The 25,635-nt window shown below is 42.8% G+C and overlaps 2 protein-coding genes across 11 annotated transcripts in view; one reads left to right on the forward strand and one right to left on the reverse strand.

Annotated features, from left to right (window-relative positions):
- ulk4 (unc-51 like kinase 4) overlaps positions 1-3,531 on the forward strand; it is a 496,983-nt gene extending 493,452 nt beyond the window's left edge. For 7 of the 8 annotated variants that reach the window (XM_060850207.1, XM_060850208.1, XM_060850209.1 and 4 more), the window contains one exon: positions 3,187-3,531. In XM_060850207.1, the coding sequence (XP_060706190.1) occupies positions 3,187-3,250 (64 nt within the window). In that variant the 3' untranslated portion in view covers positions 3,251-3,531. The remainder of the gene's footprint in view (positions 1-3,186) is intronic. The other variant, XM_060850213.1, reaches the window with a different exon arrangement.
- A 17,317-nt stretch (positions 3,532-20,848) lies between these two features.
- ctnnb1 (catenin (cadherin-associated protein), beta 1) overlaps positions 20,849-25,635 on the reverse strand; it is a 40,981-nt gene continuing 36,194 nt past the window's right edge. For 2 of the 3 annotated variants that reach the window (XM_060850233.1, XM_060850234.1), the window contains exons 12-16: positions 24,602-24,752; positions 23,750-23,871; positions 23,519-23,579; positions 21,781-22,007; positions 20,849-21,626 (exon numbers count right to left, since the gene is read on the reverse strand). In XM_060850233.1, coding sequence (XP_060706216.1) covers positions 21,799-22,007; positions 23,519-23,579; positions 23,750-23,871; positions 24,602-24,752 — 543 coding nt within the window. In that variant the 3' untranslated portion in view covers positions 20,849-21,626; positions 21,781-21,798. The remainder of the gene's footprint in view (positions 21,627-21,780; positions 22,008-23,518; positions 23,580-23,749; positions 23,872-24,601; positions 24,753-25,635) is intronic. The other variant, XM_060850235.1, reaches the window with a different exon arrangement.

Below are 25,635 nucleotides of genomic sequence, written 5' to 3' on the forward strand. Positions count from 1 at the left end.
GATCTACCTTACTGAGCCCTTAAAAAACTTCAACGTTTCAAGGAAATTATTTCAGATTGTTTTAAATTCTAGAGAATGTCAGCCCAATTCTTTCCTTCTGGTACAGTCTCCTTCTCTCAGGAACCAGGCTAGTAAACCTTTGTCAACTCCCTTCAAGTAAATCCTCCTTAGATAAGGAGTCTGATACACGACACAGGACGCCAAGACCCCATACAGTTACAGCTGAAAAATGTGTTGCTGGAAAAGCGCAGCAGATCAGGCAGCATCCAAGGAGCAGGAGAATCGACGTTTCGGGCATAAGCCCTTCTTCAGGAATAAGAAGTGTGTGCCAAGCAGGCTAAGATAAAAGGTAGGGAGGAGGGACTTGGGAGAGGGGCATTAGGAATGCGATAGGTGGAAGGAGGTTAAGGTGAGGGTGATAGGCCGGAGAGGGGGTGGGGGCGGAGAGGTCGGGAAAAGATTGCAGGTCAAGAAGGCGATGCTGAGTCCGAGGGTTGGGACTGAGATAAGGTGGGGGGAGGGGAAATGAGAAGCTGGAGAAATCTGCATTCATCCCTTGTGGTTTGAGAGTTCCTAGGCGGAAGATGAGTTGCTCTTCTTCCAGGCGTCATGTTGCCATGGTCTGGCGATGGAGGAGGCCAAGGACTTGCATGTCCTTGGCGGAGTGGGAGGGGGAGTTAAAGTGTTCAGCCACAGGGCAGTTGGGTTGGTAGGTGTGAGTGTCCCAGAGGTGTTCTCTGAAACGTTCCGCAAGTAGGCGGCCTGTCTCCCCAATGTAGAGGAGGCCACATCGGGTGCAGCGGATGCAGTAAATGATGTGTGTGGAGGTGCAGGTGAATTTGTGACGGATGTGGAAGGATCCTTTGGGGCCTTGGAGGGAAGTGAGGGGGGAGGTGTGGGCGCAAGTTTTGCATTTCTTGCAGTTGCAGGGGAAGGTGCCGGGAGTGGAGGTTGGGTTGGTGGGGGGTGTGGACCTGATGAGGGAGTCGCGGAGGGAGTGGTCTTTCCGGAATGCTAATAGAGGAGGGGAGGGAAATATATCCTTGGCAGTGGGGACCAGTTCAGTCAATCAAAGGAGGGTGTCAGTGGAAGGGTACTGGTTAGGTCGGCGGGAAAGGAAGAAGTGGAGGGCTTTGAGGCCTTCATGATGGGGGATGGAGGTGTATAAGGACTGGATGTCCATGGTGAAAATAAGGTGTTGGGGGCCAGGTAAGCGAAAATCATGGAGGAGGTGGAGGGCTGGGTGGTGTCCCGAACGTAGGTGGGGAGTTCTTGGACTAAGGGGGACAGGACCGTGTCGAGGAATGCAGAGATGAGTCGGATATGTGAAACAGTCTCTCTTCCACAGTTACACTGGCACCACCCCCCACCTTTTCCTCCGCTACATCGATGACTGTATCGGCGCTACTCGTGCTCCCACGAGGAGGTTGAACAGGTCATCAACTGTACTAACATCTTCCACCTCAACCTCCAATTTACCTGGACTGTCTCAGACTCCTCCCTCCCCTTCCTAGACCTCTCCATTTCTATCTCGGATGACCGACTCAACACGGACATTCACTATAAATCGACCGACTTCCACAGCTACCGAGATTACACCTCCTCCCACCCTGCTCCCTGTAAAATGCCATCCCATATTCCCAATTCCTTCGCCTCCGCCGCATCTGCTTCCTGGAGAACCAATTCCAGTACCGAACAACCAAGATGGCCTCCTTCTTCAAAGACTGCAATTTCCCCTCAGACGTGGTTGATGATGCTCTCTACCGCATCTCCTCCACTTCCCGCTCCTCTGCCCTTAAATTCCACCCCTCCAATCGCCACCAGGACAGAACCCCACTAGTCTTCACCTACCACCCCACCAACCTCCAGATACATCTTATCATCCTTCATCATTTCTGCCACTTCCAAACAGACCCCACCACCAATGATTTATTTCCTTCCCCTCCCCTATCAATGTTCCGGAAAGACCACTCCCTCCGCGACTCCCTCGTCAGGTCCACACCCCCCCATCAACCCAACCTCCACTCCCGGCACCTTCCCCTGCAACCGCAAGAAATGCAAAACTTGCGCCCACACCTCCCCCCTCACTTCCCTCCAAGGCCCCAAGGGATCCTTCCACATCCATCACAAATTCACCTGCACCTCCACACACATCATTTACTGCATCCGCTGCACCCGATGTGGCCTCCTCTGCATTGGGGAGACAGGCCGCCTACTTGCGGAACGTTTCAGAGAACACCTCTGGGACATCCGCACCAACCAACCCAACCACCCTGTGGCTGAACACTTTAACTCCCCCTCCCACTCCGCCAAGGACATGCAAGTCCTTGGCCTCCTCCATCGCCAGACCATGGCAATAAGACGCCTGGAGGAAGAGCAACTCATCTTCCGCCTAGGAACCCTCAAACCACAAGGAATGAATGCCGATTTCTCCAGCTTCTCATTTCCCCTCCCCCCACCTTATCTCAGTCCCAACCCTCGGACTCAGCATCGCCTTCTTGACCTGCAATCTTCTTCCCGACCTCTCCGCCCCCACCCCCTCTCCGGCCTATCACCCTCACCTTGACCTCCTTCCACCTATCGCATTCCAAACGCCCCTCCCCCACGTCCCTCCTCCCTACCTTTTATCTTAGCCTGCTTGGCACAGCCTCCTCATTCCTGAAGAAGGGCTTATACCCGAAACGTCGTTTTTCCTGCTCCTTGGATGCTGCCTGACCTGCTGCACTTTTCCAGCATTTTTCAGTTCTGATCTCCAGCATCTGCAGTCCTCACTTTTTTCCCATACAGTTACAGTAAACTTCATTTCATTTGTACTTTAATCTCTTTGTAATAAAGGATAATACTGTTTGTTTTCCAAATTGCTTGCTATACTTGTATTGTAACTTTGTGATTTGAGTTCAGGAACATATAGGCCGCCTTAAATACCTGTGTAGCTCAATCTCAACAATTTATAAAGTTCAGATTTTCTATTTTTTTCTTCAGAGTGGATAATTTCTCCACACTATATTCACTCAGCCTAGTTCTTGCCCATAATTTATATATATTCCTTTAAGCTTTTGTGCTGTCACCACAACATGCAGCAGAATCACTTAATTTTTCAGTGCAGTTATTTGGACCTGATTGAATTTTGACAAAAGGGCTATGTGGTTATTGGTTATTTACAGCATTTTTTTCTGTACCTTCCAGCTCCCATGCTGATATTGCCATTGGATCTTTGGCCTCTGAAATCCTAAAAATCATTGAGCAATGAACAGGAAGTAACAGTGATACAACTCCCAGTAATGCACTGTCACTTGGGACTGAAGAGGAATGGACCTTGTCCATTGGTCTTTATGTTGGTTGGTTTTCTTCAAGCAAAAGGAACGCTTGATTTGATGCAAGAGCAATTCCTTCAACAATTTTCTCCAAAATTGTGAAGTATGAAAATCACTTTGCAAGGTCATTGTTTAGCAACAGGTAAAAAGATGTTTTTGACTTCTTTAGCATGATATGACGTTTTAGTACAAATGATAAAATTCAGTGTTTTCCAAATGTTTCTTAATAGATTTCTGATTTTTTGAGCCTGTACTTTGAAGAAATTTCCACACCAGTACTGTATTTGTCTGATAACTTATGACACTTTAGACTTGTGTTCTTTTTTCCCTGTGAGTTGATGTCAGATCCTCAATCTTCAAATGTGGAGAAAAACATTTCTTTTCACTCTACTATATAAACATTTTAAAATTAATATGTAAAATATAATAAAATTATTTTTTAAGATCACCACAACAGCTTTCTCATTTTCATACTGCTTGGAAGTGAAAATGTTTTTAAAATACTGTCTCCTCTCAACCAGGCATTTTGTTGTTGACAATTTCAAGAAATCTTCTGCTTGGTCCATGGAGCAGTCTGTTTTTAATGTTTTCAACTCATGCTGTATCAGTGAAACAACTGCAATAATTAGAGAGAATATTTGTGCTTTAGAGATATTGTCATTGTATCTTACACTATTGAAACACCATTAAAATAAAAGGGAGACTTGTACTTCCCCCACTTGCCCAGTGAGAAATTGAGCCACACCGAACCAGTCCATACTGGAGTTTATGATTTTTCTGTGGCAAGTTATTGTTCTCAAGGCCTCTTATGTTGCATTGGTATTCTATCCATGGCAATCAGTCGATCAGAGTTGAACAATGTGGCACTGGAAAAGCACAGCTGGTCAGGCAGCATCTGAGGAGCAGGAGAATCAACATTTCGAGCATAAGCCCTTCATCAGGACTCCTGTTGAAACTTGATTTTTGCAAGTCAGCCAGGCAAGACTGGGGGCGAAAGCAAGAATCATTCAGGCGAGGTTGAGAATTGAGGAGAAAAAGGAGTAAGTAAGAAAGGGGAACCGAGAACTAGCGAAAATACAGAACATAGAACATAGAGTAGTATAGCACAGAACAGGCCCACGGTGTTGTGCTGAGGATTGTTCCTAATCTAAAATAAAATAGCCTAACCTATGCATCCCTCAATTCACTGCTGTTCATGTGCATGTCCAGCAGTCGCTTAAATGTCCGTAATGACTCTGCTTCCACCACCATCGCTGGCAACGCATTCCATGCGTTCACAACTCTCTGCGTAAAGAACCTACCTCTGACATCTCCTCAATACCTTCCTCCTAACACCTTAAAACTATGACCGCTCATCCCAGTCAATCCTGCCCTGGGAAAGGTCTCTGGCTATCAACTCTATCCATGCCTCTCATTAGCTTGTATACCTCGATCAGGTCACCTCTCTTCCTCCTTCTCTACAGAGAGAAAAGTCCAAGCTTAGTTAACCCCTCTTCGTAAGACAAGCCTTCCAGTCCAGGCAGCATCCTGGTAAACCTTTGCACCCTCTCCAAAGCTTCCATATCTTTCCTATAATGGGGCGACCACAACTGGACACACAGTATTCCAAGTGCGGTCTTACCACGGTTTTGTAGAGCTGCAGCAAAACCTCACGGCTCTTAAACTTGATCCCTCTGTTAATGAAAGCCAAAGCATCATTTGCTTTCTTAACAACCCTATCCACTTGAGTGGCAAATTTGAGGGATCTATGTACTTGAACATCAAGATCCCGCTGTTCCTCCACACTGCCAAGAATCCTGTCTTTAATCCTATATTCAGCATTCAGGTTCGACCTTCCGGAATGCATCACTTCGCATTTATCCAGGTTGAATTCCATCTGCCATTTCTCAGCCCAGCTCTGCATCCTATCTATGTCGCGCTGCAGCCTGCAATAGCCCATGATACTATTAACGGTACCTTCAACCTTTGTGTCATCGGCAAATTTACTAATCCCCCCATAACCTCCTTATCCAAATCATTTATAAAAACTACAAAGAGCAGAGGCCCAAGAACAGAGCCCTGCGGGACACCACTCACCACTGACGTCCAGGCAGAATACTTTCCATCTACAACCACTCTCTGCCTTCTGTCAGCCAAACAATTCGGAATGCAGACAGCCAAATCTCCCTGTACCCCATATTTCCTGACTTTATGAATGAGCCTGCGGTGGGGAAATCCATCTACACTGCATCCACTGCTCGACCTTCATCAACCTGTCTCGTCACCTCCTCAAAGAACTCAGTAAGCTTTGTGAGGCATGACAAATATTTTCCAAATAATTATAAATCCTATCCCTCAGAATTCTTTCCAAAACCTTGCTGACCACAGATGTAAGACTGACTGGTCTGTAATTGCCAGGGATTTACCTATTACCCTTCTTTAAAAGGGGAACAACTTTCGCCTCCCTCCAATCCTCCAGTACGACTCCCATGGAGAGTGAGAAATAAACTCAGATCTTGCAGGAGTTAAATTAGGAAACATATGGGAAAACAGTGGTGTAACAATAATTTCACGGAACTAGTAATTCAGTGATCCAGACTCTCGGGACCTGAGTTCAAATCCCACCAAAGTAGTGGCAATTTGCTTAGGGTCCTTGCTTTTGTGTGTGCTCATTATTTAGAAAAGAATTCTGTTGCAAAACTTATCACTGATGTTTTATGCCTATTAAGAGTCATAGAGATGTACAGCATGGAAACAAACCCTTCGGTTCAACTCGTCCATGCCGACCAGATATCCCAACCCAATCTAGTCCCACCTGCCAGCATCCTGCCCATATCCCTCCAAACCCTTCCTATTCATATACCCATCCAAATGCCTCTTAAATGTTGCAGTTGTACCAACCTCCACCACATCCCCTGCCAGCTCAAACCATACACCTGAATCCATACATCCCTCTGCGTGAAAACGTTGCCCCTTAGGTCCCTTTTATATCTTTCCCCTCTCACCCTAAAACTATGCCCTCTCGTTCTGGACTCCCCGACCCCCGGGAAAAGACTTTGTCTATTTATCCTATCCATGCCCCTCATAATTTTGTAAACCTCTATAAGATCACCCCTCAGCCTCTGACGCTCCAGGGAAAAAAAGCCCCAGCCTGTTCAGCTTCTTCCTGTAGCTCAGATCCTCCAACCCTGGCAACATCCTTGTAAATCTTTTCTGAACCCTTTCAAGTTTCGCAACTTCTTTCCGATAAGGAGACCAGAATTGCACGCAATATTCCAACAGCAGCCTAACCAATGTCCTATACAGCCGCAAATGACCTCCCAACTCCTGCACTCAGTACTCTGACCAATAAAGGAAAGCATACCAAACACCTTCTTCACTATCCTATCTACCTGCGACTCCACTTTCAAGGAGCTATGAACCTGCACTCCAAGGTCTCTTTGTTCAGCAACACTCCCTAGGGCCTTACCATTAAGTGTATAAGTCCTGCTAAGATTTGCTTTCCCAAAATGCAGCACTTGAAATGGATTGACTCAGAAATTAAAGCTTTCTTCATGTGCTATGACTTTAAGTTCAAAGCTGTGTTGACAATTGAGGATATTGGTGAATTCTTCTCCCATGCAAGCCCAACACAAATACGGAAAATAATGTCATTACATGACTGTATCAGCTAATAAAGCAATCATCAAGAATGTCTTCCCCAAAAAATAAGTGGCCCAATGACACATTAAATCCTCCCTATTTACTATGTGAATAGACTCCAAGCAATAGTGACAAAAATGAAATCATTAAATGTGCAAATGTTAATTGTGAATTTTCTCTTCTGGTATAAGGTGTATGACATATGTATGTCTTAATATATTCTATTTTTGAAACTTTTAGTTTTTGAGTTTGAAATAATGGCCATTGGGATCCCTGTGTATCTTAAGGGATTTACTTATTAACTTTTAAATATTTCTGTAGCAATGAAGATAACTTTTAAAATACAATGTGAGAGAAAGACAACGTGGAGAGGAATAGAATTTTGTTGGCATTGAGAAAAGTTTACCAGTGAACGAAGTAAACCATTGTGCATTCAGTTTGCCATTTACATAGTCAGGGGTTGATTAAAGGAGACACCCATAGTTTGAAAAAGATTTTCGTGTCAGTTTTGACAGTTTACCAGGGTAGCAAATGTGTTGCTGGTCAAAGCACAGCAGGCCAGGCAGCATCTCAGGAATAGAGAATTCGACGTTTCGAGCATAAGCCCTTACTCGAGTTTACCAGGGTACTTGACTGAAGCTGGATGTTTAAAGCAGTTGCTCCTGAGAAAGGGCAAAGACTGTTTAGAATTCTTAAGAGAAAGGTTACTTCAGTGTGCAAAGTTTCGTAAATGACCAGAAGTGTTTTGTTTAAACCCTAAAAGGATTATTTGAAGCCGAGAAAGTTTAGGTAGTTGTATGAATGCTTCAAACAGGAGTGTTAGATTCTCGAGACTGAGAGTTGAAACCAAAGTTAAATTATGCCATATTGAGATGATAGAAAACGGAATTCTCTCCGGCATAAGTACTATAAAGGGGTTCTTTTGGATTTAATGGGATTATGTTTTTACAATTTGTTTCAAAATCTTTAGAAGTATGTTTTAGATATAAATAAAGCAGATCTGATCAGTCTTCTTCAGAACTGAAAGATCATTGGACCCAAAATGTTGACTCTGCTTTTTCTCTACAGATGGTGCTAAATCTGCAGAGAATCCTTACAGAGAATGCAATTTCTGTTTTTGCTAAACCATTGGTCAATTCTATTATATCATCATTAATTTATGTTTTATTGCTAAAGTCAAATTAGTGAGACCACCTTGTTAAAATGAAAAATAATATAATCTATCAAGCCACATTTCAGTCTGAGGACTGTTTGTCAAATAGCAATATCAGCTGGGGCCATGACACCAGTCACGGAGTTTCCCTAGTCTCTGGGGAAAGGCAGTGCAGGACAGCAGTGTAAAAGCAATGTTGTTGGATTGTAAGATTGAGCTGAGACTTTAATCTTCAATGACAAAGTTTGAGCTACAGTTTTGTCATCACTGTTGCCCCCAGAGAAACTTTAGAGGGGCAGCTTGTTAAATGTGCTTCTGCTAGCCTGCAGCATTGATGCCGGTTATTTATATTCCAGTGTTACTGCTGAAATTGAGACTGCTGTCAGTGAAAGTACTATTGTGAAGATGTGTTAAGATATAAGAGAGGTGATAAATATCTACCTTTATTGCCCAAGCATGAAAATCTTGGAAGAAAACTGTGCTATGTGACCTTCTAATGCTTAGTAATGACACCAGAGGTGCACATGTACACTTCTAATAGGAAGTGTACCAGATTCTGTCTTGATAAAGAAGTTTGCTAATACGTACTTAACCAAGCTGAGATTAGATTAGACTTACAGTGTGGAAACAGGCCCTTTGGCCCAACAAGTCCACACCGACCTGCCGAAGCGCAACCCACCCATACCCCTACATTTACCCCTTTACCTAACACTACGGGCAATTTAGCTTGGCCAATTCACCTGACCCGCACATCTTTGGACTGTGGGAGGAAACCGGAGCACCCGAAGGAAACCCACGCAGACACGGGGAGAACGTGCAAACTCCACACAGTCAGTCGCCTGAGTCGGGAATTGAACCCGGGTCTACAGGCGCTGTGAGGCAGCAGTGCTAACCACTGTGCCACCGTGCCGCCCACTAAGCAGGCAGATTACATCACCAGGCAGTTTGCAAGGCAGGCTTTATGCCGGCAATGGCATTTTCAAACATCATTCTCCAGCTTGTACCTGTGCTCTGTTTCACAGAGCTGAAGACCATGCTAAATGACATGAAGGAGCCCACCCTTTCTGACCAGTGCTATTTAGAGTTCAACAATTATCAACAATTGCGGGATGATTTCTTCCGGATGCATGGTATATTGTATGAACTTTGTGTTTCCTACTCTTGCCTGAAGTTTCAGTAATTCACAGGGACTGGTCTGGCTAGTAATTTAGTCCATCTTCATTGATTTAAAAGCTTGTGCTGTAACAAATTGTTTCCTGATATGGGTGTTGAGAGTGTGCTGCTGGGAAAGCACGGCAGGTCAGGCAGCATCTGAGGAGCAGGAGAATCTATGTTTCGGGGATAAGCCCTTCATCAGGAATGAGGCTTGTGGGCCAAGGGGGTTAATTGGATGGGGATGGTGTTGGGGGTAGGTAGCTGAGAAAGCGATATGGTGGATGAAGGTGAGGGAGAAGGTGACAAGTCAGAGGGGGGAGTCATGGTCAGGTCCAGAGGGTGGGCCAAGTTGGAGGATTGGGACTGGGATAATGTGAAGGGGAAGTGAAATGAGGAAGCTGTTGAAATCCACATTAATCCCGTGTGGTTGCAGGGTCCCAAGGCGGAATATGAGGCGTTCTTCCTCCAGGCGTCAGGTGGTAACAGTTTGGCGGCGGAGAAGGCCCAGGACCTGCATGTTATTGATGGAGTGGGAGGGGAGTTGAAGTGTTCAGCCACGGGGCGGTGGGTTGGTGGGTGCAGCTATCCCAGAGATGTTCTCTGAAACGATCGGCAAGAAGGCGTCCTGTCTCCCGAATGGAGAGGAGACCACACCAGGTACAATGGATGCAGTAGATGACATTAGCAGTTCCTGATATGGGTGGCCAGGTATGTCTTCCACTTGGTATTGAGCACCACTGGGAGAATGATGAGAGGCCACACAGAGCAGGACAAGCTGCTAAGAGGGAAAGGAGAACTTTACGCTGGTTTAGGGGGGACATATCCACCAAGGATCTTTAGAGAGCAATGCTCTTACAGTCAATTTCAATGAGACACAGTGGCTGAGCTGTCATTGAACAGGCCATGATTGAAATCTGCCAACAGATGCAGCCACAACTGTAGCCTCAGAAAAAGGCAAGGACTACATTGTCTTTCGCTGTCGAGTGGCAAGCTCTTTGTTTTTATACTGCCTTTTCTGCTTCCTTCCAGGCTATTTCGGGAGCTATCATCAACATCTTGCAGCATATTGTATACTGCTGTATAAGTGAGATCATCAAGTCTCTGTATACACAGGCAGATGGCTTCATCTCTTTCCCTTTACACAGACTGCAGCCTGACACATGAGCTGGGATGCCACTGCATGGACATGAAAGTTTTGCACATGCCTTGCATGAATGTAGCCATTTTCACTAACTGCAGGGAATTCCATTCACTCCATATGTAATTTGTATGTAACCACAGGCATCTCGTCATGCAGGTAACTGTTTATCCAGAATCCTAGTCAGGATTCCCTCATAGTTTTGCATTCCTCTCTGCCAGTTGTGTTTGAGCCAGTCAAATGTTACTGCGTGGTTGCTTAGCAACAAGGTTATCCACTCATGTCTCCACATTGGAACCCACATACACACAAGCATAGTGAGGGCCATATTGGCATGCCATGCCTTCAGCATCCTCGGGTAACATTTCTACTGCCTGCACCATTCGAGGGAGGAGCCTCACAATACTCCGGATGTGGTAACACTTGTTTGTTGCAAGCTGTTCAAACTGGGTGGAGGCTGCTCGTTTACAGCAGATAACATTAGAGGACAACCTTGACCAACTAGGCCCACCCCCAGCCTGCAGCATCTCTGCATGGTCAGCAATAGTCTGGCTAACAAAGACAGTGTGGTACATACAGGAGCAGACAATGATGTGTAGCATAGGGCAGTAGGAATTGCCATGCATCCAATTTTGGGAATTAGAAATTTGATATCCATTCATTAGAATAAGTAATTTTTTAGACTAGACTCCCTACAGTGTGGAAACAGGCCCTTTGGCCCAACAAGTCCACACCAACCCTCAAAGAGTAACCCACCCAGACCCATTTCCCTCTGACTAATGCACCTAACACTATGGGCGATTTAGCACAGCCAATTCACCTAACCTGCATATCTTTGGATTGCGGGAGGAAACCAGAGCACCCGGAGGAAACCCACGGAGACACAGGGAGAATGCGCAAACTCCACACAGTCATCCAAGGCTAGAATAAAACCTGAGACCCCGGTGCTGTGAGGCAGCAATGCTAACCACTAAGCCACCGTGCCACCCACATTTTCAAGGGATAAGATTAAGGACATAGTACACAGCATAATTAATGCTTTTGTAGCATAGTGATAGTATTCCTCCTTCTGGGGCAGAAGATGTGGGTTCAAGTCCTACCTGCACCAGAAATGTGTCACAACATTTCCGAATAAGTCAATTTAAAATACCTACACTGGGCTGTTTGACAAAGGAAGAAATTAAGGAAATTGTAATTGCTTGGCACATTGGTAGAATGAATAGGAAATCTGTCTTCTTAATAAGACAGTTTTAAGGGAATAATAGCAAATTTAAGGAGAAGGGAGATAAATTAGTGGCCTCTGGATTATTAATGGTAATTGGATAATTTGCCAGAAAGGCAAATGATCATTGGTTTCATTAATTGGCTGAAGATGGACTGAAAAGGAAAACTTGTGTTTGGAGATATCTGGAAAATATTTTCTGAGGAGCAACAATTTTTCAGAGGGCGAGATTCATCGGAATAGGCTGGAGGCTAGGAGGCTGGTTCTGAAAATAGATGGTGCCTTTGTGAAGTATTTAAACTAATTTAAATCAGGAATGCCATAATATATACTTCCACTCACACCAGGGAACACAGGATGCTTATATTATTAGCCACTATTTAATACATTTAAATGATAGAGATCAAGTTAATGAACATGCGAGATGGAACCAAATAAACCATTCAAGAATTTCCTAAAAATGTTTTTATATGAATTCTGCAAAAAGAATTGAAGATTAAGTACTGGTATTATATAAGTGTTTCAAGAGAGTTCAGACATTAATGCTAATTCTGAATCCCTTTTGAAAAATGACGTTGGATCAGAACAGGAAAGGTTTGACAGAATTCAGTAAAAATAGTCAGAATATCTGTATGTATCAGAGCAAGAATATTGATCAGTAAGAGAACACTGAAATAGCTTTGGAGCAACTAAAGAACTGGTGTGGTTCAAGGCCAATCGGCCCATTGACTCAGTGCTGATTCTTTTAAAGAGCAGTCTAATTATTACCCCTCCATGATTGCTTCCCCATACTGCTCCAGTACTTTTCTCCTTCAGGTGTCAAGTATTTATCAGATTCTGTTGGAAGTTACCGTAAAATTTTCTTTTGCACTACATTCCAAGTTCGGATCACCTGTTGCTTCTGGTCCTTTTGCCAGTCTGGTTGCTGATTCTTAAGCCATTGGGAAGTTTCCCTTTATTTACGCTTTCTAAACTTTTCACATGTTAACAACACTATAAAATCTTCTATTAGTCTCCTGCACTTTAAGAACTTTTCCAGGCTATCCATGTAATAGTTAATCCTTATCTCTGAAATCATTGCAGTAAATTTCTCCTGAAGAGAATTATACACACTAGACCAACTGCTGTTCATTGTTTTGTCTTTGGTTCCCATGTCAAACACCATTCTCTAGATCCCAACCTCAACCTTTTCCTAGCAACTTTCTAAGTTTTAACTACATTATTTGCAACCTCATGTCCTGTTAAGCTTCCAGGCACATATTTGCAGTATCGTATAACTCCCTATATTCACTTATATCACCTAAGATGGCCCATGCCTCAGCTCATCAGCTGAAACCATTATTCATGCCTTTGTTACTTTCAGATGTCCCAATAAATTTGTCTGACCTTCCACATTCCATAAACTTAAGGCTATTCCAAAACTCTGCTGTTACCTTATTCACACCTAGCCCAGTTCATGTACTACTCCTGGGCTTATTGACCTACATTGGACTCCTGTCAAACAGCATCTTGATATTAAAATTTTCATAAAAGAGATTGCTAGAAAAACTCGGGTCTCATGGTGAGAGAACACTTTGGTGACAGTGACCACTACTGCCTCAAATTTACCATACCCTTGGAGAGGGAAAGGAGCAGTCACCAAGGGAAGATACTTAATTGGGGAAAAGGAAATTTTGACGCTATCAGACAGGAGTTGGTAAGTACAGACTGGGAGCAATTGTTCCACAGAAAGGCACAGCAGCCATGTGGAGACTGTTTAAAGAGCAGTTGTTGCGAGTGATGCACAAATTTGTACCTCTGAGACAGGTAAGAAGGGGTAAAATTGGATGACGGGAACAGAGGAGTTTCTTGTCAGAAGGAAGAAGGCAGCTTACATAAGGTGGAGGATTTAAAGAATTACAGGCTTACTAGAAAGGAGCTCAGAAATGGACTGAGTAGAGCAGGAGGGAGCACAAGAAAGGCTTGGCAGGAAAGATTAGGTAGAACCCAAAGGCATTTTACTCATACATGACAAATAAGTGAATGATCAGGAAGAAGGTAGGGCCGATCAGGAATAGCGTAAGGAACTTGTGCATGGAGTCTGAGCAGGGAAGTTTATTGCTTCGGTTTTCACTAAGGAAAGGGACCTTGTTGTGAATAAGAACTTTGAGAAGCTGGGATACAGTCTTGACCAGCTGAAGATTGATGATGTTGGTGTGTTGGAAATTTTGGCAAACATTAAGATTGATCAGTCCCCAGGGCCAGACCAGATTTATCCTAGGTTGCTCTAGGAAGCGAGAAAGGAGGTTGCTAAGCCACTGGTGAAGATTTTTGCTTCCTCACTCTCCACAGGAGTCATACCGGAGGATTAAAGGTGGCAAATGTTGTTCCTCTTTTCAGGAAAGGTAATAGGGTAATCCCTGGCAATTACAGGCCAGTTGTCTTACATCTGTGGTCAGCAAGGTTTTGGAAAGAATTCTGAGGGATAGGATTTATGACTATTTGGAAAAGCATAGCGTGATTAAAGGCAGTCAGCATGGCTTTGTGAGGGGCAGGTTGTGCCTAACTAATCTTGTTAAATTCTTCGAGGAGGTGACAAGACAGGTCGATGAAGGTTAAGCAGTAGATGTGTATATAGACTTCAGCAAGGCATTTGATAAGGTTCCTGAATGGTAGGCTCATTCATAAAGTCAGAAGGTATGGGATGCAGGGAGACTTGGCTATCTGGATTCAGAATTAGCTGGCTAACAGAAAGTGAAGAATGATTGTAGATTGAAAGTATTCTGCCTGGAGATCAGTGTTGAGTGGTGTTCCGCAGGGCTCTGTTCATGGACCTCTGCTGTTTGTAGTTTTTATAAATGACTTGGACGAGGAGATTGACGGGTGGGTTAGTAGATTTTCAGAAAACACAAAGATTGGAGGTGCCATTGATAGTATGGAGGGCTATTGCAGGCTGCAGCGTGACATAGGATGTAGAGCTGGGCTGAGAAATGGGCAGATGGAGTTCAAACTGGATAAATGCGAAGTGATGCATTTTGGAAGGTCAAACTTGAATGCTGAATATAGGATTAAAGACAGGATTCTTGGCAGAATAGAGGAACAGAGGGGATCTTGATGTACAAGTACATAGATCCCTCAAAGTTGCCACCCAAGTGGATAGGGTTGTTAAGAAAGCATATGGTGTTTTGGCTTTCATTAACAGGGGTATCGCGTTTAAGAGCTGTGAGGTTTTGTGACAGCTCTATCAAACCCTGGTGAGACCACACTTGGAATATTGTGTTCAGTTCTGGTCACCCTACTGTAAGAAAGACACAGAGGCTTTGGAGAGGGTGCAAAGGTTACCAGGATGCTGCCTGGACTGGAGGGCTTATGAAGAGAGGTTGACTAAGCTCGGATTTTCTCTCTGTAGAGGAGGAGGAAGAGGTGACCTGATCGAGGTTTACAAGGTAATGAAAGGCATGGATAGAGTCAATAGCTAGAGATTTTTCCCAGGGCAGGACTGACTGGGATGAGGCGGGTCATTGTGTAAAGAACCTACCTCTAAGACTACCCTATATCTAATATCTTAAAACTGAGAGTTGTGAATGCATAGAACGCATTGCCAGCGGTCGTGGTGGAAGCAGAGTCATTTGGGACATTTAAATGCCTGCTGAACATGGACAGCAGTGAATTAAGGGGTGCGTAGGTAAGGTTATTTTATTTTACATTAGGATTAATCCTGGGCACTACATCGTAGGCCAAAGGGCCTGTTCTGTGCTGTACTTTTCTATGTTCTAGGTCTGGCTGCATCTGTGGAGACAAAGCAGAATTAACTTTTCGGGTCCAGACACCTTTCTTCAGAACTGGCAGTTCAGAAGAAGGGTCATTGGACCTGAAAGTTAATTCTGATTTCTCTCCACAAATGCTGCCAGACCTGCTGAGTTTTTTTCCTATAATTTCTGTTTTGTTTTTGATTTCCAACATCCGCAGTGCTCACACTGTTTTCAAATTCCTTGGTAGCCTTTTCCTCTTCACACTGTTTTCAAATTCCTTGGTAGCCTTTTCCTCTTTATCTCTTTAAACATATTCAGGGTATCTGCAATCCTCCAATTCCAGCCTCTTGAACATCCTCAAATTGAATCATTCCACAATTGATGGCTGCGCCTTCAGTTGCCAAACCCTCAGCCCTGGAATTCCTTCCCGAAATCTCTCCACTTCTCCTCATCTTTCTTCAAGACAATCCTCAAAACCTCTCTCTTGACCAAATTGCCCTATTGTTGTCTTACGTGGTTCGGTGTCAAATCTTGTTTCAAATCACTCCAGTAAGGCAACTTCAGATGTTTTATGACATTAAAGGCATGAGTATTTGCAAGGCAGTATGATTGCAGAGATAATAGGTAAATTATAATGAAGTTTTATGAAGAATTGTCAAACTTGGTTATGGTGAGGATGTTTTCAGCATGTGCAAAGGAAGAAAAATTATGATGTTATCCTTTTTAATGCTCTACTCCTTGTCTATTGGGAAAATGGTCAGACAGAACTTGCAGTTATCTCTGCATGTACAGTAGAGTCAGTAACCATGATCTAGCTGGATCTCAATTGTCAATCAGTAATATTTATTTAATACTTCAAGACATTTGTTCCTCTGTAGCAAGTTTCAAAGAAGGTACATCAGAATTTGTTTTCGGTTATGCAGCATTATGGACTTGTGTTAAATCTACAATGACGGGAATGAAAGATTAGAATTTACAAATTTTTAAACAAAAATGTGATAATGTGCAACCTAAGACCAGGTGTTTGTGGAGAAATTCATTTAATCAGGTATGTAAAAGTCTTTTGAGGACTTTTTAAAGAGATTAGAACGATGCACCTGCACCACCTGTGGGCGGCACGGTGGCACAGTGGTTAGCACTGCTGCCTCACAGCGCCTGAGACCCGGGTTCATTTCCCGACTCAGGCGACTGACTGTGTGGAGTTTGCACGTTCTCCCCGTGTCTGCGTGGGTTTCCTCCGGGTGCTCCGGTTTCCTCCCACAGTCCAAAGATGTGCGGGTCAGGTGAATTGGCCATGCTAAATTGCCCGTAGTGTTAGGTAAGGGGTAAACATAGGGGTATGGGTGGGTTTCGCTTTGGCGGGTCGGCGTGGACTTGTTGGGCCGAAGGGCCTGTTTCCACACTGTAAGTCTAATCTAAAAAAAACCTCTCTTTGTTCAGCAACAATTCCCAGGGCCTTACTATTAATTGTACAAGCCCTGCCCTGGTTTGCCTTACCAAAATGCAACACCTCATATTTAAAGTCCATCTGCGATTACTTGGCTAATCTAATCAAGGCCCCATTGTACTTTGAGATAATCTTCTTCACTTTCCACTATACTACCGTTTGGTGTCATCTGCAAACATATGAGCCTTACCTCCTATAATCACACCTAAATCATTTAAATAAAAGATGAAAGGCAGTGGATCCAGCACCAATCACTGTGGCACACTGCCAGTCACCGACCTCCAGTCAGAAAAACAATCCGTCTACCATGCAGTAGAACATTTTGCTGAAGTCCATACAGACATCTACCATTTTGCCTTCATCAATCTTCTTTGTCACCTCTTCAAAAAACTCAAATCAAGACAGTGAGACATGATTTCCCATGCACAAAGTCATTTCGACTATCTGTCATCAGTCCTTGACTTTCGAAATGCATGTAAATCCTGTCCCACAGACTCCCTTCCAACAACGTAACTCCATTGATATGAGCATTGCTGGTCTGTGGTTACCTGGCTTTTGGATGCAAGTTTACTGGCTGAGCTGGAAGGTTTGTTTTCAGATGTTTTGTCACCATACTAGGTAACATCATCAGTGAACCTCCAGTGAAATGCTGGTGTTATGTCCCACTTTCGATTGGTGTGTCTAGGTTTTCTTGGGTTATTGATGTCATTCCCTGCTCTTTTTCTCAGGGGGTGATAGATGGAGTCCAAGTTGATGTGTTGTTGATAGAGTTTCCATTGGAATGCCTTGCTTCTAGGAATTCTCATGCATGCCTCTATTTGGCTTGTCCTAAGATGGATGTGGTATCCCAGTCAAAGTAGTGTCCTTCCTCATCTGTATGTAAGCATACTAGTGAGAGAGGGTCATATCTTTTTGTGGCTAGTTGATGTTCATGTATCCTAGTGGCTCGTTTTCTGCCTATTTGTCTGATATAGTGTTTGTTACAGTTCTTGCAAGGTATTTTGTAAATAACATTCATTTTGCATGTTGTCTGTATAGGGTCTTTCAAGCTCATTAACTGATGTTTTAAGTGCGTTGGTGGGTTTTCAGACTACCACGATGTTAAGAGGTCCGAGTAGTCTGGCAGTCATTTCAGAGATGTATTTGACGTAGAAGTTTCTGGGCACGTTTTGCTTGCTGGTTTGGGCTTGTTGCCGAGAAACCAGCAGACTGCATTCATTGGGTACCCATAATTTTTGAACACGCTGTAAAGGTAATTTTCCTCTGCTCTTCATAGTTCCTCTGTGTTGCAGTGTTTGGTGGCTCATTGAAATACTGTTCTAATGCAGCTTCATTTGTGGGGTGTTGGGGTGATTGCCTCTGTAGTTCAGTATTTGGTCCGTATGTGTTGTTTTCCTGGAGATGCTGGTTTGAAATTCTCCATGCATTGTTCACCCTGTTTGTTTTTGTATTCCTCCTCTTTAGTGAATTTTATGCCAGTAAGGATACTGTTGATGGTCTTGAAGGTTTTCACTAATTTGTTTCATTTAGTGATGCAAAGATGTCATCCACGTGGCGGACTCAAAGTTTGGCTTGGATGGTCTCAGAGAACGCAGATATCAGAGACCCATGGGTGTTCTATTGGTATGTCTGTAGATTTTGTTATTGAACCAAAAGACTGGCCAAAGAAACACTGACTACACTACTAGAAGAACTAAAGACACATGCACCAAACACCACTAACTTCATCAGCAAGGACAACATAGTCAAGCTATCAGACCTATGCCTTACCACCCACTTCGCTTTCAATTAACCGAATTTCTGATTATCCAAACGAGATCGCAAGGTCCCACTGCTTGGCTAACCAAGTTACGATTAGATTAGATTCCCTACAATGTGGAAACAGGCCCTTCAGCCCAACAAATCCATACCAACCCTCTGAAGAGAAACCCACCCCCCTATACTTGCCCCTAATACACCTAACACTACAGGCAATTTAGCATGGCCAAATCACCTAACCTGCACATCTTTGGACCGTGGGAGGAAACCCACACAGACATGGGGAGGATGTGCAAACTCCACAGATAGTTGCCCAAGGTGGGATTTGAACCCGGGTCCCTGGCACTGAGGCAGCAGTGCTAACCACTGAGCCACCGTGCCACCCTATTCCAGCATTCAATTATCCTAATAAAATACTCCCCGCCTGTGTCTAACAGATAATCGAGTTTCCTCTCCATTGGCCAAAGCAATCTCGTGGTTTTTGCCCTCCAGATATACCTTTTGTGTACTCGTACTGCTCTTTTATACTCGAGGGATTCACTCTATCTCAGCCTTCTATACCTTATAGATGCCTCCTGTCTCTTCACCAGAGTCTGAATCTCTCTGGTCATCCAGTGTTCCTTACACCCAACAGCTTTGCCCTATACACTAACAGGAACTTGCTGTCACTGAACTCTCGTTATCTTTTAAAGACCTCCAACTTCCCAACTATTGTTGAACTCAAGATAAACCCCTTTATTTTTTAAAGGAATCATACATTAGGTGTGGAGATTCTGGCTATACCAACATTCAATCCCTAAACAGCCTCAAGATACGGATGGTGAGCTGGCTTTTTGAACAGCTACAATCCATATATTGTAGGTCTATCCACAGTGCTGTTGAGGGAATTCCAGGTTTTTGATCCAGCCAGTGAAGGAAACCAATATATTGCCAAATCAGGACTGTGTGGGGCTTGGAGGGAAACAGCAATGCTGCTCCCATGCAGCTGATATCCCTGTCATTCAAAGTAAGATAGGTCACAAGTTTGGTAAGTGCTACCTGAAGAAACTTGACAACTTCTTGCAATACATCTTGTGAATGGTACTGTCACTGGGCATTGGTGGAGGAAGTGACTGCTAAATGCAGAACTACTGTATAATGCTTGGTGTCAAACTGCAAGTTTAAGAGCAGAACAATCTAGGCAACTGGACATTATTGCATCATAGTCCTTGCAGTTTGCTTTAAGGAGTTACTCATGATAAGACACCCAGTCTCTGACCTGCTCTTATAGTCATAGTATATTCCTGGACAAATCAGTTTCTGGTAAACCCCCAGATTGATGATTGTGGGAGATTCAGTGATAGTAATGCCATTGAGAATACTTACAAGCAGTGGTTGGATTCTTACTCATCGGAGATTAATCATGGGTTAATAAGTGACCAGCAAAGCTGAAAAATGTGTTGCTGGAAAAGCACAACAGGTCAGGTAGCATCCAAGGAGCAGGAGAATCAACATTTTGGGCATAAGCCCTTCTTCAGGAAAGTTGCTTTTCCAGCAACACATTTTTCAGCTCTGATCTCCAGCATCTGCAGTCCTCACTTTCTCCTAAGTAACAAGCAAAGTCAATGTATAGGTCTTGACATATTTGGACATAAAATAAAAACCAGTCTGAGTTGTTGTGATCAGTGGTGAACATGTGCACTGAAAATCCCATCTCTAGCCTTATGAAGGCAGGAAAGTCATTGATGAGGTGGCTGAGGATGGGTTGGCATAGGACATGGCCGAGATCTGGGGGGTTTAACATGGTGATAGCTCCATCTCAGGACCCCCGACTCAGTGACAACTACATTGTGTATGAATTTTAAAAGCTATGCAATAGTCATTCCTCTAGATTCTGACTTGAACACATCTGGCAGGTAGGTAACTGAAGACCTGGCCCAAATGAATGCTCAGACGAACTGGAGCATCCAAACAGAAGTCATCAAAATGCTACGCCAAGACATAGTGTCAGCATATAACAGTGCAGACAGTAAGGCTTTTTTTTTTAAACAGTATAATTAACTTAATACTAACATGTTTGCAATTACCAGTTCTTAAAGAAAAATTTTCAGTATGACTTAATATATTAATGCTGGCCACATCACATATTTTAAGTGGTGCGACTGTAAGATTGTGTTCAAATGAAGCATCCTATAGAAAGATTTTGGGAGTTTTCAATTTTTTTATTCAATCAACTTATACATATTTGAAATTACGTAAGAGTCATCAATTCCTTAAACTACATATAAACTTAATATTGGTGGTCTAGTAAGTAAGTCACACACAAAAAATGAAATAAGTCCAGTTTAATTCTGTTTCTACAACCGCATATTTCCATTAAGCATCTGCGTTGCAGGATACAATAGCTTTTTTTTTGGGGGGGGGGGGGGTTTAAGGAGGGGTGGAGGAGTGTCCTCTCAAACTATTACAACCATTGCAGAAAAGACAGTTCTATTTAGCCCTCCCAGAAATCCTAGAATGAAGCAATATAGATCAAACACGTTTCATTTCACCTGCTTGCATTTCTCAACGTATTAAAAGTAACTGCAAGTGGACTTTCATCTAATTTCACATTTTTATACAAAAGCTACACAGTGTTACACTTCAGAATACAATTAAATCTATTATGAATTAGTGCTCTACACAATTACTTCAGTTATTAAAAATCAAGAACGGCTATAACACTGCCACTATAACTTAACACTACAATACTATGTTAAGGAATATCATTTACTGTTCTATTCTACTTCAAAGCAAGCTACGTCAGTACCGTTACAGAAATTTAAAAAAAATAATAAAAAAGTTAACAGGCAAGGCTAGAGTTTTTAATAAGTTCCATCTCTTGATCCATCTTCAGCATTCTTCAAAAGTAGGCAGCCATTTTCAAATCCATTCCCTCTGTTACTCTTCGACCAAACGGACCAGAACAAAAAGTTTACTTTGATTGTTCCCACAGGAAACTCAGCTTTTTGTTAGTGTCAGGCACTTTCTGAGAAACTAGCCCACCCCTCGAGCCCTCTCAGCAATTCTACAGGCCAATCACAACGCAAGTTCATTCAGACAGTACAACTGCAGGAAGAAAAGAAAAAATTTACTGAAGCAGAAAGTCAAATAATTCAAATGTCAACTTAGGTAAAAGTTTGACCACAAGTGCAAGTGGAAATTGCAAAGGTCCCAAATTAGCTAACAATGCATAACAATTCATCCTAAATAATGTTCATACCTATTATGCAGATTCTATTTACAAGTCTGTATCAAACCAGGCCAGCTGATTACTGTCACCTGGGGGAAGCCCATCCATCAAGTCCTGGGCATGTCCAAGGTCTGGCAGCCCATCAACTGGGTACTCGGCACCAGGGTGGTGACCACCCATATCATGCTCCATCATTGGGTCAATACCCATGGTGTCTTGTCCATATCCACCTGGATGGTAAGAGCGAAAGCTAGGATCTATATTCACAGAATGATGGTAGGCATGCAAAAAGGAAAATGGGTTAAATGTTTGGAGGGGTTGTGGAAGAACAGCAGAAAGGGGGATAAAAATAAGAACAAACAAGAGACATTAAAACAGCATCCATCAAAAAAGTGAAAGAACATATCCATATTCTCCAGTTTTTAAACAGCAATGCAAAGTTGAAAAGCATGAAAGACCGAGGCCATATTCATTACTCAACAGTTACTGCATTGTTCAAATAAAAAGCCCTTTCTTTTCTAAAGAGGCTGCACAGACATAACGCACAATGTTGTCTGCAGGATATCAGTGATGAAATAAACCATACAAGCTACATTCAGGGGAGGCAGCCAAGGTAAATTAGTCAAAGACCAAGAATTGCTCTTACAAATAAGTATGAAAATTTGTACTAATCACAATGACTGTAAAGTCAGCTCATTAGCTCATGGTCAGGAATTTCAAGTAACCTTTTAGCCATTTCTAAAACCATTAAAGCGTCATACATTTCAGATATAACTAACTTAGACATCCATTTTTGAAGACAAAGCTTTCAACTGATAAAAAAAACTTACAATAAAGATTGAGCCATCTGTTCCCCCAGAACACCAGTATGTTACCACTTCCAAAATTAAGTGCTCAGCATTTAATAAGAATAAATTTAAATTGAAGCTTCTAATGGAAGCCTGATTGCCTCATATCAGCCAAAAGATTTGAATATGTAGTCAACGATAAAATTCTCGCAGGATAGCTTAGACCACAGAATCCCTACAGTGTAGATAGAGGCCATTCAACCCATCATGCATTTACCATGGCTAATCCACCTAGCCTGTCACTTCTGGACACCATGGCGCAATTTAGCATATGCAATCCACCTAATTCATCTTCATATTGTGGGGAAACTGCAGCACCCAGCAAAAACCGATGCTGACACAGGGAGAACTTGCAAATTGACAGTCACCCAAGGCTGGGAACAAACCCATGCCCATGGCACAGAGACAGCAGTACAAACCACTGACTGACTTTACAGCCGTCCAAATATTGTAAAACATATTTATATTCAAGCATTAGGTGCTGCAAGATGATGGGCAATTTAGTGCCCCTCCACTGCTCAGATATAATATTGAGACTGTCCTAAACACACCAGACTACAATGCTGTATTTTCCGTTTCTTAGTATCCTCGAGTGTTTGCATTCTGGTGAAGTGTTTGGAAGTTACCATTACAATGACTAAATCTGCTGTTTTCCACACAACAGCACTTTCAGTATTTAAGCCAGTCATGAGTGAGATGTCATATCATCTTCCATTTTGAACTGTAGGTCACATGAAATGAATAAAAAACTACTTCAGGAGTGAAAGGAAATAATTTGTAGCTCATCTAGATTAAGGTAGCATTGAAAGATCACATACCAATGTAAAACTGAGCTGTAGCAATTTATTTGAACAGCTGAGAGAAACATCTAATTTCTCTCATAGTAAATTATACCAAAAGCTAGGATAAATTAGACATACCATCTGGACGATATCCAAGAGGTTCACCTTGGCCTCCTATGTCAATTCCGAGATCGCCTGCCTGTTTACAATAAAGTTTTGAAAAATGGTTATATTTGCCATTTCAGTGGCAACTGCAAACTAACAATGGAGAATCTTAAATCAGGATATAAAATATTAGCTTTAAATTTAAATATTTAAATACTGCAAAAAACTACGGATGCATGTGCAGTCTGTCCTGAGTAAGCTTACCTCATTCCATGTCATAGGCTCAGTTCTGAACAGTGAGCTAGTAAGCTCAACCGAGAGACGTTTTTTGTAATCCTGTGGTTTGTCTTCAGACATCCGGAACAATACCGCTGCAGCATAGGTAGCTATATAAACACAAGTTAGACTTAGTTATGATTTGATCTTTTATCCCATTTAATATGCTCAACACAATCTCCAAATGTCAGTTTCAAAAAGTCGTACCCATGCACACACACACTTGCGATCTGTACAAAGAAACCAGGAGAACTTAGATCTAATTTAAGAGCGAACCAAGAATAAAAAGATAGTCTTTATACTCCATATTGGCTAAGTGCTAGGTCATCAAATTAGAATGCTACAGATGCTGACTGGAATGCAAACAAAAATACTGGATACCCTCAGCACATCTGTGCAGAAGGAAACAGGTAATATTTCAGGTTCTGAGAGGTGGTCATGAATCCAAGACAAATTGTTGTCATGTCCACAAATTGTGCCAGAATTGCTCTGTATCTCCTGTTTTGATTAAATTGGTAATTCCTTGCCTTAATTTTAGGAAGCGCACAACCCAAAATCTTACTTTAGCGTCACTATGAGCTTAATCAACTGATGGCCACATTGTACTTGGCTCTACTGGCATTGGTCAGAGATCATGACATAGATCTTAATATGGTCCAGGAAATAGTGCAGAGGAACACATTCGAAGATTACAATACCAGTTAAATTTGTGAAATTCCTGCTGCTTCTGCACATAAATTATATGTCAGAGTGGCTCAATAGGTTGCAGTCGTTTGCCAACAGGCAAGGCATAGCCAAGTTTCGTTAGGCATCACCCATTACTCAGCAAAGTATACTCACCAACACCTTCGTTTCTAGAGTGTAGCAGCTCCGTGAGAGGTGCTGTGGCCCCTTCAGCCTCAATAGCTTCAGCTGCTTCCTTATCCTGAGCCAATTCACACAGTACACCAGCAGCCACCCGTTGGATATTCTCAATTGGAGAGTACAGTAACTACAAGAGAAAGTTTAGTACTAAGCCCAATTGGACCTTCACATGTTATTAGAAAGATCCATTGTACCTGATATAGGAATGAAGTTTAGATTCTAATTTATAAACAATTTTGATAGCCATTTCCCAAATATTACCAACTGTCACAGGAGGTCACCATTTATTCTGTTAGATACAGCTAAGCAGTCAAACGTACAAAGCATAATTTCTAGCTACAAGGTAGGCACAGAAGCAATTTCTTGTGATACTTCTATCACTTTCTCAAACAAGTGCCAGTTACATACAACAGGCTTATTTAGCTGGGTCTAGATTAGAGTGGCGCTGGAAAAGCACAGCAAGTCAGGCAGCATCTGGGAGCAGGAAAATCGACGTTTCAAACAAAAGCCCTTCATCGGGAATTTTGCCCGAAACATCAATTTTCCTGGTACTCGGATGCTGCCTGACCTGCTGTGCTTTTCCAGCACCACTCCAATCTAGACTCTGGTTTCCAGCATCTGCAGTCCTTGCTTTTACCTTATTTAGCTGGGTTGTTTTTAATCTTCTCATTAAGAGATGATCTGGTCAGGTCCTCTCTCAGGTATGCATAAAATATCCCATGGTAGAACTCCAAAGAACAGCAGGGGAATTATCTGCAGTGGGGTGGGTATTACTTACCCCTTAAATGTATATACTAAAAGAGACTGCCTTGCCATAACCATATTTCAGCTTAGAGCTTCATCTGTACAAAAATGGCTGCTACATTTTCTACATTACGATAGGAACCATACTTCAAAGGAACTAAACTGGTTAAATGCATTGGGGCCTGGTCATGAACAGTGTTACTGAAATGCAGATCTTTATGTCTCGACTTCAGGGTATGGGAAACAAGAAGACCAAGTAGAGTACT

Source organism: Hemiscyllium ocellatum, chromosome 34, assembly GCF_020745735.1.
Source record: "Hemiscyllium ocellatum isolate sHemOce1 chromosome 34, sHemOce1.pat.X.cur, whole genome shotgun sequence".
NCBI classification, from domain to species: Eukaryota; Metazoa; Chordata; class Chondrichthyes; order Orectolobiformes; family Hemiscylliidae; genus Hemiscyllium; species Hemiscyllium ocellatum.